At 40.9% G+C, this 13,284-nt stretch overlaps 1 protein-coding gene across 1 annotated transcript in view; it reads right to left on the reverse strand.

Annotated features, from left to right (window-relative positions):
* arhgap24 (Rho GTPase activating protein 24) overlaps positions 1 to 13,284 on the reverse strand; it is an 86,164-nt gene that overhangs the window by 70,555 nt on the left and 2,325 nt on the right. Inside the window, exon 2 of the mRNA XM_030768769.1 lies at positions 4,133 to 4,340. Within this exon, the coding sequence (XP_030624629.1) occupies positions 4,133 to 4,312 (180 nt within the window). The 5' untranslated portion in view covers positions 4,313 to 4,340. The remainder of the gene's footprint in view (positions 1 to 4,132; positions 4,341 to 13,284) is intronic.

Consider the following 13,284-nt stretch of genomic DNA (forward strand, 5'->3'; position numbering starts at 1 on the left):
TGTTTAAAAAAGTGAAAAACCCATTCAGCAGAAAGTATGTACTACCAGCCGGTGATGGGAATATTTGTGAGGCGGATGTGGGGAATCGTCAAAAACCGCGTTGTGTCTTGTCTTGAAAAACTGCATTTAGGAGGGAAAAAAAAATCACCCTCAGATGTGTGTGGGTTAGGAGCCTTAGGCCAAAAAGAGAATAAGAATAAGCCCTCCAGGTATACTACAACAAGTCAACAGCCAAATCTGGTGTGAATGTATCATAATTTTGCTTATGTGAAAACAGGTTGCGAAAATGTGATTCTGATTTTCTCATAGCTGTGGCAAACCTGTACAACCAAAAAAAAAAAAAAAAAAAAATGCAGTCTAAGCACTGTAGCTGACATGTAGGTCTTCTCTGTTTCTGATACTTTGTTATTAAAAAGTTCTGGGCAGTAGACCTTTGGTAATAAAAGTTTCTCTGTCCTGTTTTATGTACAAAAGGTTAGGCTATGAGAACAGATAAAGTTTCAGAAGCTTCAAACCTGCTTAAATTCTCTGACGTATGAGCAACAATATGAGCCCATCCATCAACCTGCAAACAGCACATGGCGTCTGATAAAAAAGCGTTTTTCGTTAAACGAGTCCGTGAGCTGAGAACTCTATCTTCAAGCTGTGATGTCTCGTTAGAATGAGACCTTATATAAATGCTTCTCATTGACATTCAGAAAATTGCAGCATTTACTCCAGATCAAAACCACAGAAGAGCTGCCTGAGTTTCAAAGGTGCAGAAATTGTTGAGCTTTGAAGCCTTTGCAGAAATGAAACTGAGGGCAAAAACGGAAAGCATTAAAAAAAAAAAAAAAAAAAAAAAAAAAAAGATGATCAAATAGATAGATCTGATGCAAAAACATATGAAGCCTGCTGAAATAACTGGCAAACCGGACACTGCAAAGCACTGGAGCCTCTGACTTGTATGTGCTCTACACTGTAAAATCTAATTTGCTAATGTTACTTGAAGCCATTAGGTAAACTTATTGCCTTGATAGGATCCAAACATGTTTTTCAAGATAAATCAAGAAAAACTAATAGTTTAGACATGACTGTCCCTTTACTTTTCAAAGCACACTTGAAATTCATTTACGATTTTTAGCTTATGTATGGCTTCATTTTTTGTGCTTTGTTGTCTTAAAGCAAGGCCTTTAATTGGTAAGAGGGAAGTCTGATTAAGTCACTTAAATAATTAAACGTGTTTTCATAAAGTTTATGTCATGACTAATCTGTGCTTGCTCAGCATTTAATTAACACAATATTTCCCAGCTGGTTATCACTGTGTTCCCTGCAAACACAGGCACCCATCTGCTTTTCCTGTGTACATTTACGACATTTTAACGTCACTGTGGTGCCTCTGAAAATGAACTTTCTCCAGATTCAGTTCTGTCACCGCTTTCTCTTAATTACCCTGAAAGTCAGCTTATTAAAATTTCTTAGATCCAACCGACCATGTAATACGTTGGCATTTGGCTTTTGTAAATTAGACAGCTAACTCCAACTGTACTTGGGCTCATTAAAGAACAGCTAGATGTCTGTGTTTTTCATCTTCAGCATCGTCGTATATTTTGTCTTCAGCAGCGAGAGGCATGCATCCCCCCCCCCCCCCCCCCCCCCCCATCCCTTCCATGCAGCTTTCTCCATCACATCTCTGTCTGGACGTGTCTGTAGATTGCTGCTTGGATGCTGAAACCCGAGAGACTGCCTTCATTCTGGATGACTCATTGTCTGTTGCTCATTAGCCTGGTACTGAACACACAGTAGATCTCACTGCCAGCTCTCAGATACGGCAGACTCAAAGGAAGTCTTTAGATCGCAAAACTCTTTCTCTCTGTTCTCTGTGGCGTTGGGGATTTGCACTGTGCCTTTGTCAACAATGCAGCAGTAACCAGTTGCTATGGAGACCACTGAAAAAAATGTAAAGTACATATTCAGTGCAATCTTGAACGACGTGTTTATGATCAATGATTAAACAATATGCAAAGCAATTTGCCCTTCTCGCAGGTTTTAGTTACTGTATAAACAAAGGGAGGTGAAAACAATCACTAGCTTGGGTGTTGATTTTTTTTTCCATGCTGTTGCGAACAGTTTGTTTGTTCTGTAACTTTTGTTATATCATCATGGTTGCCTTTGGCATGGTACAGATCAAAAGAGAATATGATTTTTAATGTGACACTTTAAATACTTAGTAAACAAGCTTTTTAAAAACATAGGTGAGGCCAATCAGTACCTTTAATCACTCCATTATGTACAGTGATTAAGTGAAATCTCAGAGACACAAAAGCTCCCCAGGGACAAGATGTCTTACCCTTCATATACACGGCTAGAATACGCATACCACTCGGCTTTCATTATCAGCCCTCTGTCAATAATCCACAGAGGAATCATGTAGAGCTAAGCAAAAAGACGTGAGCTCAAAGCTCCGTGACTTAAAACAGAGCAGTTCTGGTGTCCTTAGCTGCCCTGGGCAGACTATGCTTTACATGTCTAAAGCGTCCTTACAAACCTTGGCTCGTTGCACGTTCTCCATACACAATACTAATTCTGGCTGAGCTGGGCAGACCACAAGTGACTAAGATTACCTCTGAGCACCTGTGATATATCACACACACATACACACACACACACACACACATACATACATACATCAGCCCTCTGCTTATGATAAAGTAGCGCAAAGTTATGGAGCGCAGCGCGTAGACTACTCTGTCTGGAGCAACTACAGTTCATTTTCATGATTAGATTTAATCCCAGCACCTGTGCTCCATCATTCTCTTCTCTTCTCTTCTCTTCTCTTCTCTTCTCTTCTCTTCTCTTCTCTTCTCTTCTCTTCTCTTCTCTTCTCTTCTCCTCTCTGTCTCTCTCTCTCTCTCTCTCTCTCTCCCTCTCCCTCTCTCTCTCTCTCTCTCTCTCTCTCTCTCTCTCTCTGAGCTTATACATGTGTTTAATATCAGAGCTGCCAATCATGTGAAACTATACAAATATATATGAAAAATGAAAAAGAGAAAAGGAAAAAGTTGCTGCTGGCCGTTTTGTTAGTTTTGAAACTACATACACAAGTGGGATGCAGATGTTATGGGTGCCACTCTCTGGAGCTTTGGGCGGCCTACAGGACGGATATAATACCCAGAATGGAAAGCACTGAATATGCATTAAAAGAGTCAGATTACACAAGCAAGAGAGTTTAACAAAGGTGTTAGAGTGATGGCATTATTATATCGGCCTTGGGCAATCGCATGGTGTTCTCTCCATAAGGGTTTGAATTACGTTTGCGTTAAAATTAGTTTGAAGACCCAAGGGAGGGACCCTTCAGATCCTGTTTTTTTATGACTGTTTTAAAAGCACCAAAAAGAAAAAAAAAAAAAGGGCCCTGCTGGTCTTATGGCAACTTCAAAGACTTTCTGTGGCTTTCAAATACACATTCTGTGTCCTTTGATAATCCAGACACAGCATATTTTCAAACAGAGGTGTCATCTAATGTTGTCATTCGATACTGTGGTTGGAATCACCCATGGGGCCGAGACAAGCTTCGGCAATGTAGCAAAAAACATAAATTACGATTTCAAGACAACACATAGCCTCAAAAGTGACAGAAGAATAGCGCTTAAAAAAAAAAAAGAAAAAAAAAAGAAAGAAGAAAAAAGAAATGAGGACATAAACGTGGAGAGTTCCTCAGCAGTTGGCCATGTTAACACAATTAAGAATTTATTCCCCTTTTTGTGAAAGGATGATGTGGCAGAATTGTGGAGTAACCTGCTGGCAGATATTCTATAGGCTTTACAGGCACATCAAATTCAATTCCAAATCCTTTATCCATTGACAAACACAACCCCTGTCCTTTCGGGGAAGCCATTCCATTCAATTCGGGGAATAAAAAAAACATCTCCTTTGTGGAGAAAATAATCCCCCAAACAGCCATAATGTAGGGGAGTTTTTTGGGGGCAGGTGAAAAACAGGTCACTCGTTCCATATCCCTGTTCCCGTGGGTTTGACTGGCATGTTCTTTGAACTCATGCAGTTGAGTTTTGCTGTATAGACTGTAAGACAGTTCTTGTAACGCCACCCCCCCCCCTCCCCCAACCTCCTACCCTCCAATCCCTTGCTCACTCACCAAAGCTTTTGTCTCCTCCTCATCTTTGTAATAGTAGAGCTGGTCTCCTCGGAGCACAAACCAACGTGTGTGCCAAGTCTTCACAAAGCCCCCTTGCTTTCTCAGCCACCCACACCTGATGACGTTTTGCCTGTTTCGGCCGTGCTGAGGGCTGCCATTGGACCCTGTCTGTTCCTCCATAATGTAGATGATAGGTGTCCCCTACAGGCTGGAAATACAGCAAATAAAGAGACCACTCAATTTTAGCATGTCATAGTACAGGGATGCATTGTCTCAGATAAAGCGTGGTAGAAGTGGCGGTAGAATGACTACTTCTCTCTCTCTTTCTCTCTCTCTCTCTGTCTTTATTTTTCTCTGCCTCCCTCTCTCTCTTTCCGATTTGAGAGAGACTGACCTTTTCAAAACAGCAGGGCTAAAAAAACTTTCCATCAGGGTAAAAACTAGGGCAGGTACTTCACCCACACACATACACACCCCAAACAACAGGAAGACAGAAAAACAGAACAGATGTGTTACAGTTTAATCACAAATCTGTGTTTCTCTTCTCCTCCATGCTGAAAATATCCAAATGTTTTATTAGACATGAAGCACATGCTTTGTGTGAATGCTGAATGGAGGCAGGACTTGGAAATATAGAAAGTTAAGGACTCTAACAGGCTAGGTAGCAACTTTTCATTCAGCTTGTTGTCTCTGCCGCATATCCATGGCCAGTGTTTTTTCCCCCCGATGTTTTATAGTCCAGTGATATCTTATGCCAACAAGGAAGATGAACATTTTCTTCTGTCGGCAAGTAACCGCACCATGAGTGAGACAGAGATACATATATCAAATAGTGTCACTTCAACCTGAAAGAAGCCAAGATGTAGCAGTGTGAATCTCCCTCAGCAGACTACCTCAGCTTTCTGTCGTATTTGACAGAATATGTAAAATATAAAAGCTTTGTCCCCTTAACAAAGTCAGAGAGAGAGAGAGAGAGAGAGAGAGAGAGAGAGAGGAGGGGGCTTAATTCTATATTCTATCTTAAATGCATAGCAACATACAAATTGACTGATTAGAGGTATCTGTTCTCCTCACACTTGCAGTTCATTTATTAATGACCGTTTTGCTGTGCCGCAGGGGATCTGAGAGTCTCTACTCCTATTCGCTCTGGTTCAAAGGAAGACAAGCAGATGGTTTTCCAGTGTTATTTTCTGAGTCCGTAGCAATCTCAGACCACCTCACCACAACAGGTTAGTCAAAATTCACCAGTTTCTGTCCATCATAACCAGAGCTCTCAGAGAGATCCAGTGCACTAGCAGCGTTGTAGGAAGAAAAAAAAGGAGGTTGACATTGAAGTAATCAGGAGAAGACAGTTTATGTGATGTGTGACATTTATGTAGGAGATTGTCTGAGAGCCACAGGGGTGGGAGTTTTAATCTGAAATAGTGTTTTTTTCCCCCTCACAGACTTTGTATTCTGGACTGGATGGGATGTCGTTTGACTTGACTGCTGTGTCAACAAACTCCTGAGTCTTCATGTTGGGCATCTGTAGAGATATTGGAATTATGTCACAGCTGTCAATGTGGATTTGGTGCAGACATACTGAGCATCAGGGATATGGGATATGCTGTTTACACTGTGTGTGTGTGTGTGTGGGTGGGTGGGTGGGGGGTGGTGGTGGGGGGGTGTGTGTTGAGGAAATACCACAAGGTCAACAGTATTGCCAAGACGTTATTTCGAGCATGACATAAGCAATTCACACAGCTCAGAAACCAAAGGTTGTGTTACTCGAATCTTATCATAAGTCATAATGTTCATATCATTCTGAATTTGAATTTGGATTCTAGAATTTCCATAATTTGAATTTGTTTGAAAGGTCAAGGTATTTGGTATTGAAACTGAGCTTTAAAAATTCTGATTTATACAAAACAAACCATAATGGGACATGATCATTCCATGGGTTTATTTTTTGATGTTGTCGTTTGTTTAACAGTCATAACATAATAAAAAATTATTATGTATAGAGAGGGGAGATGTAAAAAAAATCCACTTCTTCTGATCCTTTAAAAATTCTTTATAAATTTAATTTCACCTTTTGATCCTTCAATAATAAATCATGACTTTGCAAAAAGAATGGTCACAAACACAATGTATATATGTGTGATATCTGAGGTCCTCACCACATAGACTGAGCAACAGTTAAGAAGAAACCAGATAAATCCAACAGAAAGGATAGGAGGCATCTCTCTCTCTCTCTCTCTCTCTCTTTCTCTCTCTCTCTCTCTCTCTCTCTCTCTCTCAAGCTTCAATAAACAACAAAAGCTGTGGTGAGATGGTGGTTACCAGGCTCAAACAGAATTGCCACGTTGTCATCAGTGAGACTGTGTGTGTGTGTGTGTGTGTGTGTGTGTGTGTGTGTGTGTTTAATGGCCAAGGAAAGCTCAGATGAACTCCAGATGTGCCGAATGCTGTTGTGTTCCAGCCATGTGCTGAACAAGTGCAGAATGAAACTGTGGCTAGCACAGAAGTCAGAACTTAAATCCCTTTCTTCCACTCTTCAGCCACACCATGAACTCCCCAACTCCGTCTGAAACCTTGTCCATAGCCCATCCCTGTTTCCCTCTCCCTGCTCATGCTGGTTCTCATTACCCTGTCCTGAGGGGATTAGTGAGATCTTAAATGACACAATGGGTATATAGCTGGCTGTAATCTCCAGCTGTAGACAGATGCCAGTCCATGTGTTTGGAAGAGTGAGGACTGCAAAACAAGTTGTTTTTTTTTGGGTGGGGAGGTGGATGAGAGGACAAGAAGAGAAGAGAAGAGAAGAGAAGAGAAGAGAAGAGAAGAGAAGAGAAGAGAAGAGAAGAGATAGGGCAGTGTTACATGCTGCATTGTGCTGGGAGTGCACAGGGAACTGCTGATAAATGGTGCAGGTTGCATACAGATCATCATACTGTAAAATGGTACATCAAGCATAAATGCCCCCCCCCCATACGCACACATTTAAACACACACACACACACACACACCTATAAACACCCACACACATACTCACACACACTCATCTGTTGACAGAGACCCTGGGTGAGTCTAGTGTCTGTCTTGTGCCACGAATCTGTCACTGTGCCAGCCTTCCTGTTCTGTGATTTATCAGCACTGTCTGGTCGCCGTGGCAGCAGGCTTTGCAGACTGGCCAAGGCAGTGCCTGTCTGAAACTTACTACTCTCCTGAGACCCCAAGTTACCACAGCCAGAAGGAGAGGACATACATCATCAGCAAGACTTTATCAGGACAAACTGAACTGTTTATCTGTGTGGTGGCAAGACAAGAACATTTCTTAATGTCCTTTGTTTCATTTCTTGGAAAACTCTGTGAGCTGGGTATCCATTTACAGAAAAAAACACCTCACCATCTGTGTGGCGTATCTAATATCTGAGTTACCGTAATGCTAACATTGGACTGAGTAGGGGAGGTGAGCTGTCCATCTACATTATTTACAGCAAACATGAAAAAGGAGCCACAGCACTCCCTAAGTGTGTTCTCAATGCAAATTTAGTCATTGACCCAGAACAGATTATTCCCGACATTAGAACGCACTAATAGGGTGTTGCAAAATAGAGTCTCTTTGTGTCTGCATGTGTGTGTGTGTGCGCGTGTGTGTGAGTGTGTGCATGTGCATGTGTGTGTGTGTTTGGAGGAGAATATGGGAGAACTGTGGAGGCAGTTGTATGCCCATCTTATTCCGTCCTCCATCCCGTCATAATGGGGCTTATTGACTAGACTCATGAATTAAAGATCTCCTTCACTCTGCTGAAGACAGATCTATTATTAATATCATATCTCAGTTTTAGGAAGGAAAGATGCAAAGATGTTATAAGGATCAAAATGAAAATATTGACATTTAAATGGAATTTTGAACCAAGCTCTATTGTGTTTGTAAAACACTCGCTGTTTTGCAGAATGTATTAAATGTCTCCTAGGTTACAGAGAGGAGAGAAATTTGCTTGAACCACTATAAGCTTAAAATGGCTGAGCAAGTGCAGATGGAAATTGTTGAAAATTGACATATTTTGGTTTGAAGAGTTGTACTTTCTGGGGAACTTCCTGTGTATTTGTGTGTGTGTGTGTGTGTGTGTGTGTGTATGTGTATGTGTGTCTGAGCGTGGGTGTGAGTGTGAGTGTAAGCATGCATAAGAGACTGAAAAATTCTGACATTTTATACTGTAAACACCATCTAACAGTTCTTGCTCACAGTAATAAAATCAGTCAGAACTTACATAGAAATGTTCTGTGGGACTATGATAAGATATGACCAAGTCCCTCTACAACTATCTTAAAAAAAACATCCTTGTGAGAATGAAACGTAACCATCAGTAAAGTATCCATGCACAAAATTAACCTGCAGCCGCATCCGTTTGGCTTTGTGTTCCACTCAAACATGTAAATACTCCAACTTTTGTTAGACAAATGAAAACAAAATTATGATATTTTGTGATGCCCTTCATACATAATGGGTGTCTGTTGTCTCCTCTTTAGGAATCTGCGGCGTGATTCAGCTGAAGTTTCTCACTGATTTGGCTTCTTCTCTGTTCTTGTCCAGCTGTAGCTCTGTTCTCTGTACTGATCAGAGCAGGTGGTCATCTCACACTGCGGACATTCATTCACACCATATGTTTTTCTGTTTGTTTTCACCAAACTGATGAGTCAAACAACACAAAACATCTCCAGAACCCCATTATTTGGACCTTACCAAAAGGCCGTGTGTTTTTGCCATTTCATTTTGACCTGAACCCTAATGGTCTGTTTGCTTTCACGCTGAATACCCTTATAGTAAACAAAGGAAGGAAACCAAAATGGAAGAGAAATCATCTTGAATTGTCCGTGTCCGCTTGATTTATCATCTACATAAGACATTGCCAGACACACAAAAGCTTTTTGGCTTCAGCATTTATGGAAATGTGAATGCTGGCAAGAGCGGTGAGCTATTGCTGAAATTAAAAACGTTTTAAGAGTGTACACTTAGCTATATGTCATTCATGGTACCAGTAGCTATACAGCACGTTCATTTCCCCGGAGCTATTAGTCCAATTGTCTGTAATGGCTGTAAACTTGCATGATTGAAGATGCTTTTTTGGGGTGAAGATGTTGTTTGTCACCACTCCATTTTGTAATATACAGAACACTTAAAATAGCTACTGTATGAGGAACTGAAATCAGAACTGGCAGAGGACGAATGTTCAAAAGTGGAAACTTTCATTTCCATTTATGCAAAATTTTTGCAAAAGTTCGACTCTAAACAGTGAAACTCAGGACACCTGGTACTATAGCTAAATGAATCCTAGACGATCAGTTAACTCCACCCTTTCGAGAAATTACAGCCCCAGGGACAGAATACTGGAGAAAGAGCAAAAGAATGACAACTTGTGGAACATTACAGAAAGCGGAGGTGTTTCTCTTTGAGTGACTGGGTTTCTTCTCGCCCTCTTAGGTCACTGTTTATCAACTTAAGATAGGGACTGATAGTCGGAGAACCGACCGAGCTGAATATTGAAGACCGAAGGAGTCAGAGAATGGGAGAGAGGGTAGGAAAGAAAGAGAGAGGTGATGATTCAGCATAGCTGAGAATGTTACCAGCCCCTTTTTGTGCTGAGCTGACAAAACAGAACCTTAGAATAAGTAATAACACATAAAAGCCCATATATAGACTCGCTTTCAAGCACGTAGCATCATCTTATAAGAGATATTGCAACTTTTAGCAGCCATCTACAAATAGTTAAAGTAATAGTATTGTTTAAAGTAACATATATTAAAGTAATAGTATTGTTTAAAAATATATATTGGTACCTGAGTTAAACACATGCTGTGGTAAAGAATGACTGAATTAGTCACCTCACAGACAAATATAGAATCATGTGATAAACACAAGACCATCTTTGTAACTCTTTTAAGACTTTTCTGCATTTCCCATCCAATTAACCACCAAACCCATCTTCCTTCTTTATATCACAATCACAATCCCTCAAAATGTCTCCAAGCACTCTTTGTGATGTCTCCAAACACTGAGAGTATTGAAATCTCAATATTGTTTGACCTTGCTCGACTGTTTGCTTCAGCACTGCTGATTTTAGCATTTGAAATTGAAAATAAGCCTAATGCTCTTTCATGGAAAAAAAGTGCTATAGTATAGCTCAACTCTGAAACAGTGCCTGAGTTTGGAGCCTTGTGGTATATATTGACAGTGCAGGGTTGGTCTCTCAGTATAACTGTAGGGTTGTATTGGTTCTCTTTGCTTGCTAAGTGTATTTACTCTGAGCATGGGAATGTGAGAGCGGCCAGAAAACACACACACACGCACACACACACACGCACACACGCGCCACGTGCACACACACACACACACACACACACACACACACACACACAAAGCCGTTCTCACTGTTTGAGTTTTCCTTTGTTTGAGACTCTTGTTGGTGTCACTGGTGGGAAAGTGTGTGGATGTATTCCACCACTCACTCTCTATTTTCACAGAGAAGAGAAATGAGCTTACATATTTTATCAAGTCAAACAGTGTAAGCTTTCTTTTCCCAGCAGTTTCTTTCCTTGGTGAGCCCATTGCCTTTCAAATAACTGCTTAAAGCAAGTTAGTGAGCAAAAAAAAAAACCCCAAAAAACAAACATAAGTCTTTGAAAGAGTTGCTTTGAATGAAATCAAGTACATTGGAAAAAAAAGAGACAGAGTGTGAGAGAGAGAGAGAGAGAGAGAGAGAGAGAGAGAGAGAGAGAGAGAGAGAGAGAGAGAGGTGCAAGATGAACTTCTTAATCTACTGTCTGCCACGGCACTAAAGACCTTTAAATAATTCCTCCCTGACTAACTGCCATGAATTCTTTATTTATGCCCCTGTGCTTAAAGCAGGCATTCCGAGCCATTAACCGAACCATCTGTCTGTCTGTCTGCTGGCTATGACAGCTGCTCCCCTCACGTGTCTACTGTACCAGACTACTAATGCTTCAGAGACCCTGCTGTGCCCACACAGGAACCAACTGACCACGAAATGTCTCTGCCACTATAGCCTGGACACTAAGTCAGCGCTCATGCTGGTAAACGCTTGCATACAGAGGCACGGTTGACTGGAACGTGATAAGGGCTTATAATACTGAAGCGTATATTTCATATTGTGAGGATGAAGGGATAAAGGAATGCATTTCAATGCCGCGCTGAGAGGTGAAAAGAAAAAGGAAGAAAGAAAAAAAATGACTTGCTTTTCTTCAGAGAGTGCCCTTCACCCGTGGACCAAGGCTCCAAGCTCTTAGTCAACTCTCCCCCGTTTACTTCATAGTGACTCTTTTAATGGGTAATAGCACAAACCAGATTCCAAACTGGATTTTTATGAGGACTTGAACTAGACTGAAAAATACACATGCACTAAATTGTGTCTATTGCCAGCAGCATTTGAGACATATTGTGATGTGGACCTAGTAATGCTAATAATTCAACAGCCCAGAACTAATCTGGGTATAAATAAAAAATGTCTTAATCGAGAAACACACATTGATTTGATGAAGCCTTATGGTTTGAGAACCCACACACACACACACACACACACACACACACACACACACACACATAAATACTAATGCTGAATTTCTCCAGTAACAGCTAATCTAGGCCGTTCAGTTGAGGTGGCTCTAGGCTAAGATCAATCACCTTGACAGTCCCAAGTGCCTCAGGGATCTGAAACAGAGCCAGACAATGTAAAAAGTCACACGCCACGCAAAGTGGATATAACAATCATACAATCTCATATGCCTGTATTTGATTTCCAGCAGTCAACTCGGGTTTTATTGTAAAGCAGAGCTCACTCTTTGGAATGTCCACTGTTAAAATATTAAGAAAAAAAAAAAAAAAAAAGCCACAGGAGACGTTGAGATGAAGTTATGTGCTGTTACAGGAGTTTAGCTGTTTAGCTGGAAAGCTTTTAAATATCCCAGTCCGACATCTGGGGCCTCAGTGGCAGTCCCGGTCTAGTCACTTCAGTGTTATAGACAAATATATTTAGCCTCAAGCAAACCTATGGCCCCCAGCGCTATATGAACAAGACACCTAGATGTGGAGGTTCCCTGCTGAAGTGACAGAATGGTGTGAAGCGCACAGCTCATCCTGTGTTTGTTTGTTGTATGTGCGTGTGTGTGTGTGTGTGTGTGTGTGTGTGTGTGTGTGTGCGTGTGCGTGTGTATGTGTATGTGTGAGGAGGTCAGAGAGAGGGCAGATGGGGAGGTCCTGACATGCTCCACAGCATCTCTGAGAGATGGATGTGAGTGAGAGAGATGAGTGATTATGACATCATGTGACGTCAAAGAACTTCCAGTTGTGAATCCTAACACTTCTTTGTAAGTTTTTAAAGTTATGTTTGAAGAGTGATGAAATTGTGTGTGTGTGTGTGTGTATGTGTGTGTGTGTGTGTGTGTGTGTGTGTTTCCTCTTGAGTTCTCTGTGCAGAGAGGGAAGAAGACACAGGTCTCAGATTTCCCAGCTTTGAGGTCTAAAGTAAAATATTTTAACCAAAATGTGTTTGGGTTTTTTACAGCATGACAGCGATCAAACACATTGATTGTGTTGACCTGAGTGTTCTTTTGACATGTACTTTTTACAGTCCTGATCAATAGCTGAGTGAATGTTTATCTTGAAAATCTACTGAAAGTCCAGTCTTCTAGGAATATGGCTGGATTCCCATGCTGCATTTATTCCTATGAAAGTGTTACTTACATAACATATTATCAATCAGTGCGAGACTCAATGTGTTTGGAGCAAGATTTCAAGATTTAAGACTGAAAGTACTGTTGTCTCACAAATCACTGAGCCATGCCCGAGACTATGCCGGAAAACCAGCGCAATGTGTTAAAATATGTAATGGCTGTTTATGAGCAAACATCACATACCACATCTCTGTAATCTGAAAGAGGAACTGTGGAGCCACTTTCTATCGAATGCACTTTTTAAAGTTAAAAATGATCAGAATCTAAATATAGTGCTATAGTCTACCTTGTCTGTATAGTCCAGCGCACATTGATACAGTGTCATCTCATAATTTATGTAATAAGAACCAATACATGCACACTCAATCACAATTAACTACTGATATTAATATACAATTGTTAGGAACAACCAGTATGAA

This window comes from Chanos chanos, chromosome 3, assembly GCF_902362185.1.
Source record: "Chanos chanos chromosome 3, fChaCha1.1, whole genome shotgun sequence".
NCBI lineage: Eukaryota > Metazoa > Chordata > Actinopteri > Gonorynchiformes > Chanidae > Chanos > Chanos chanos.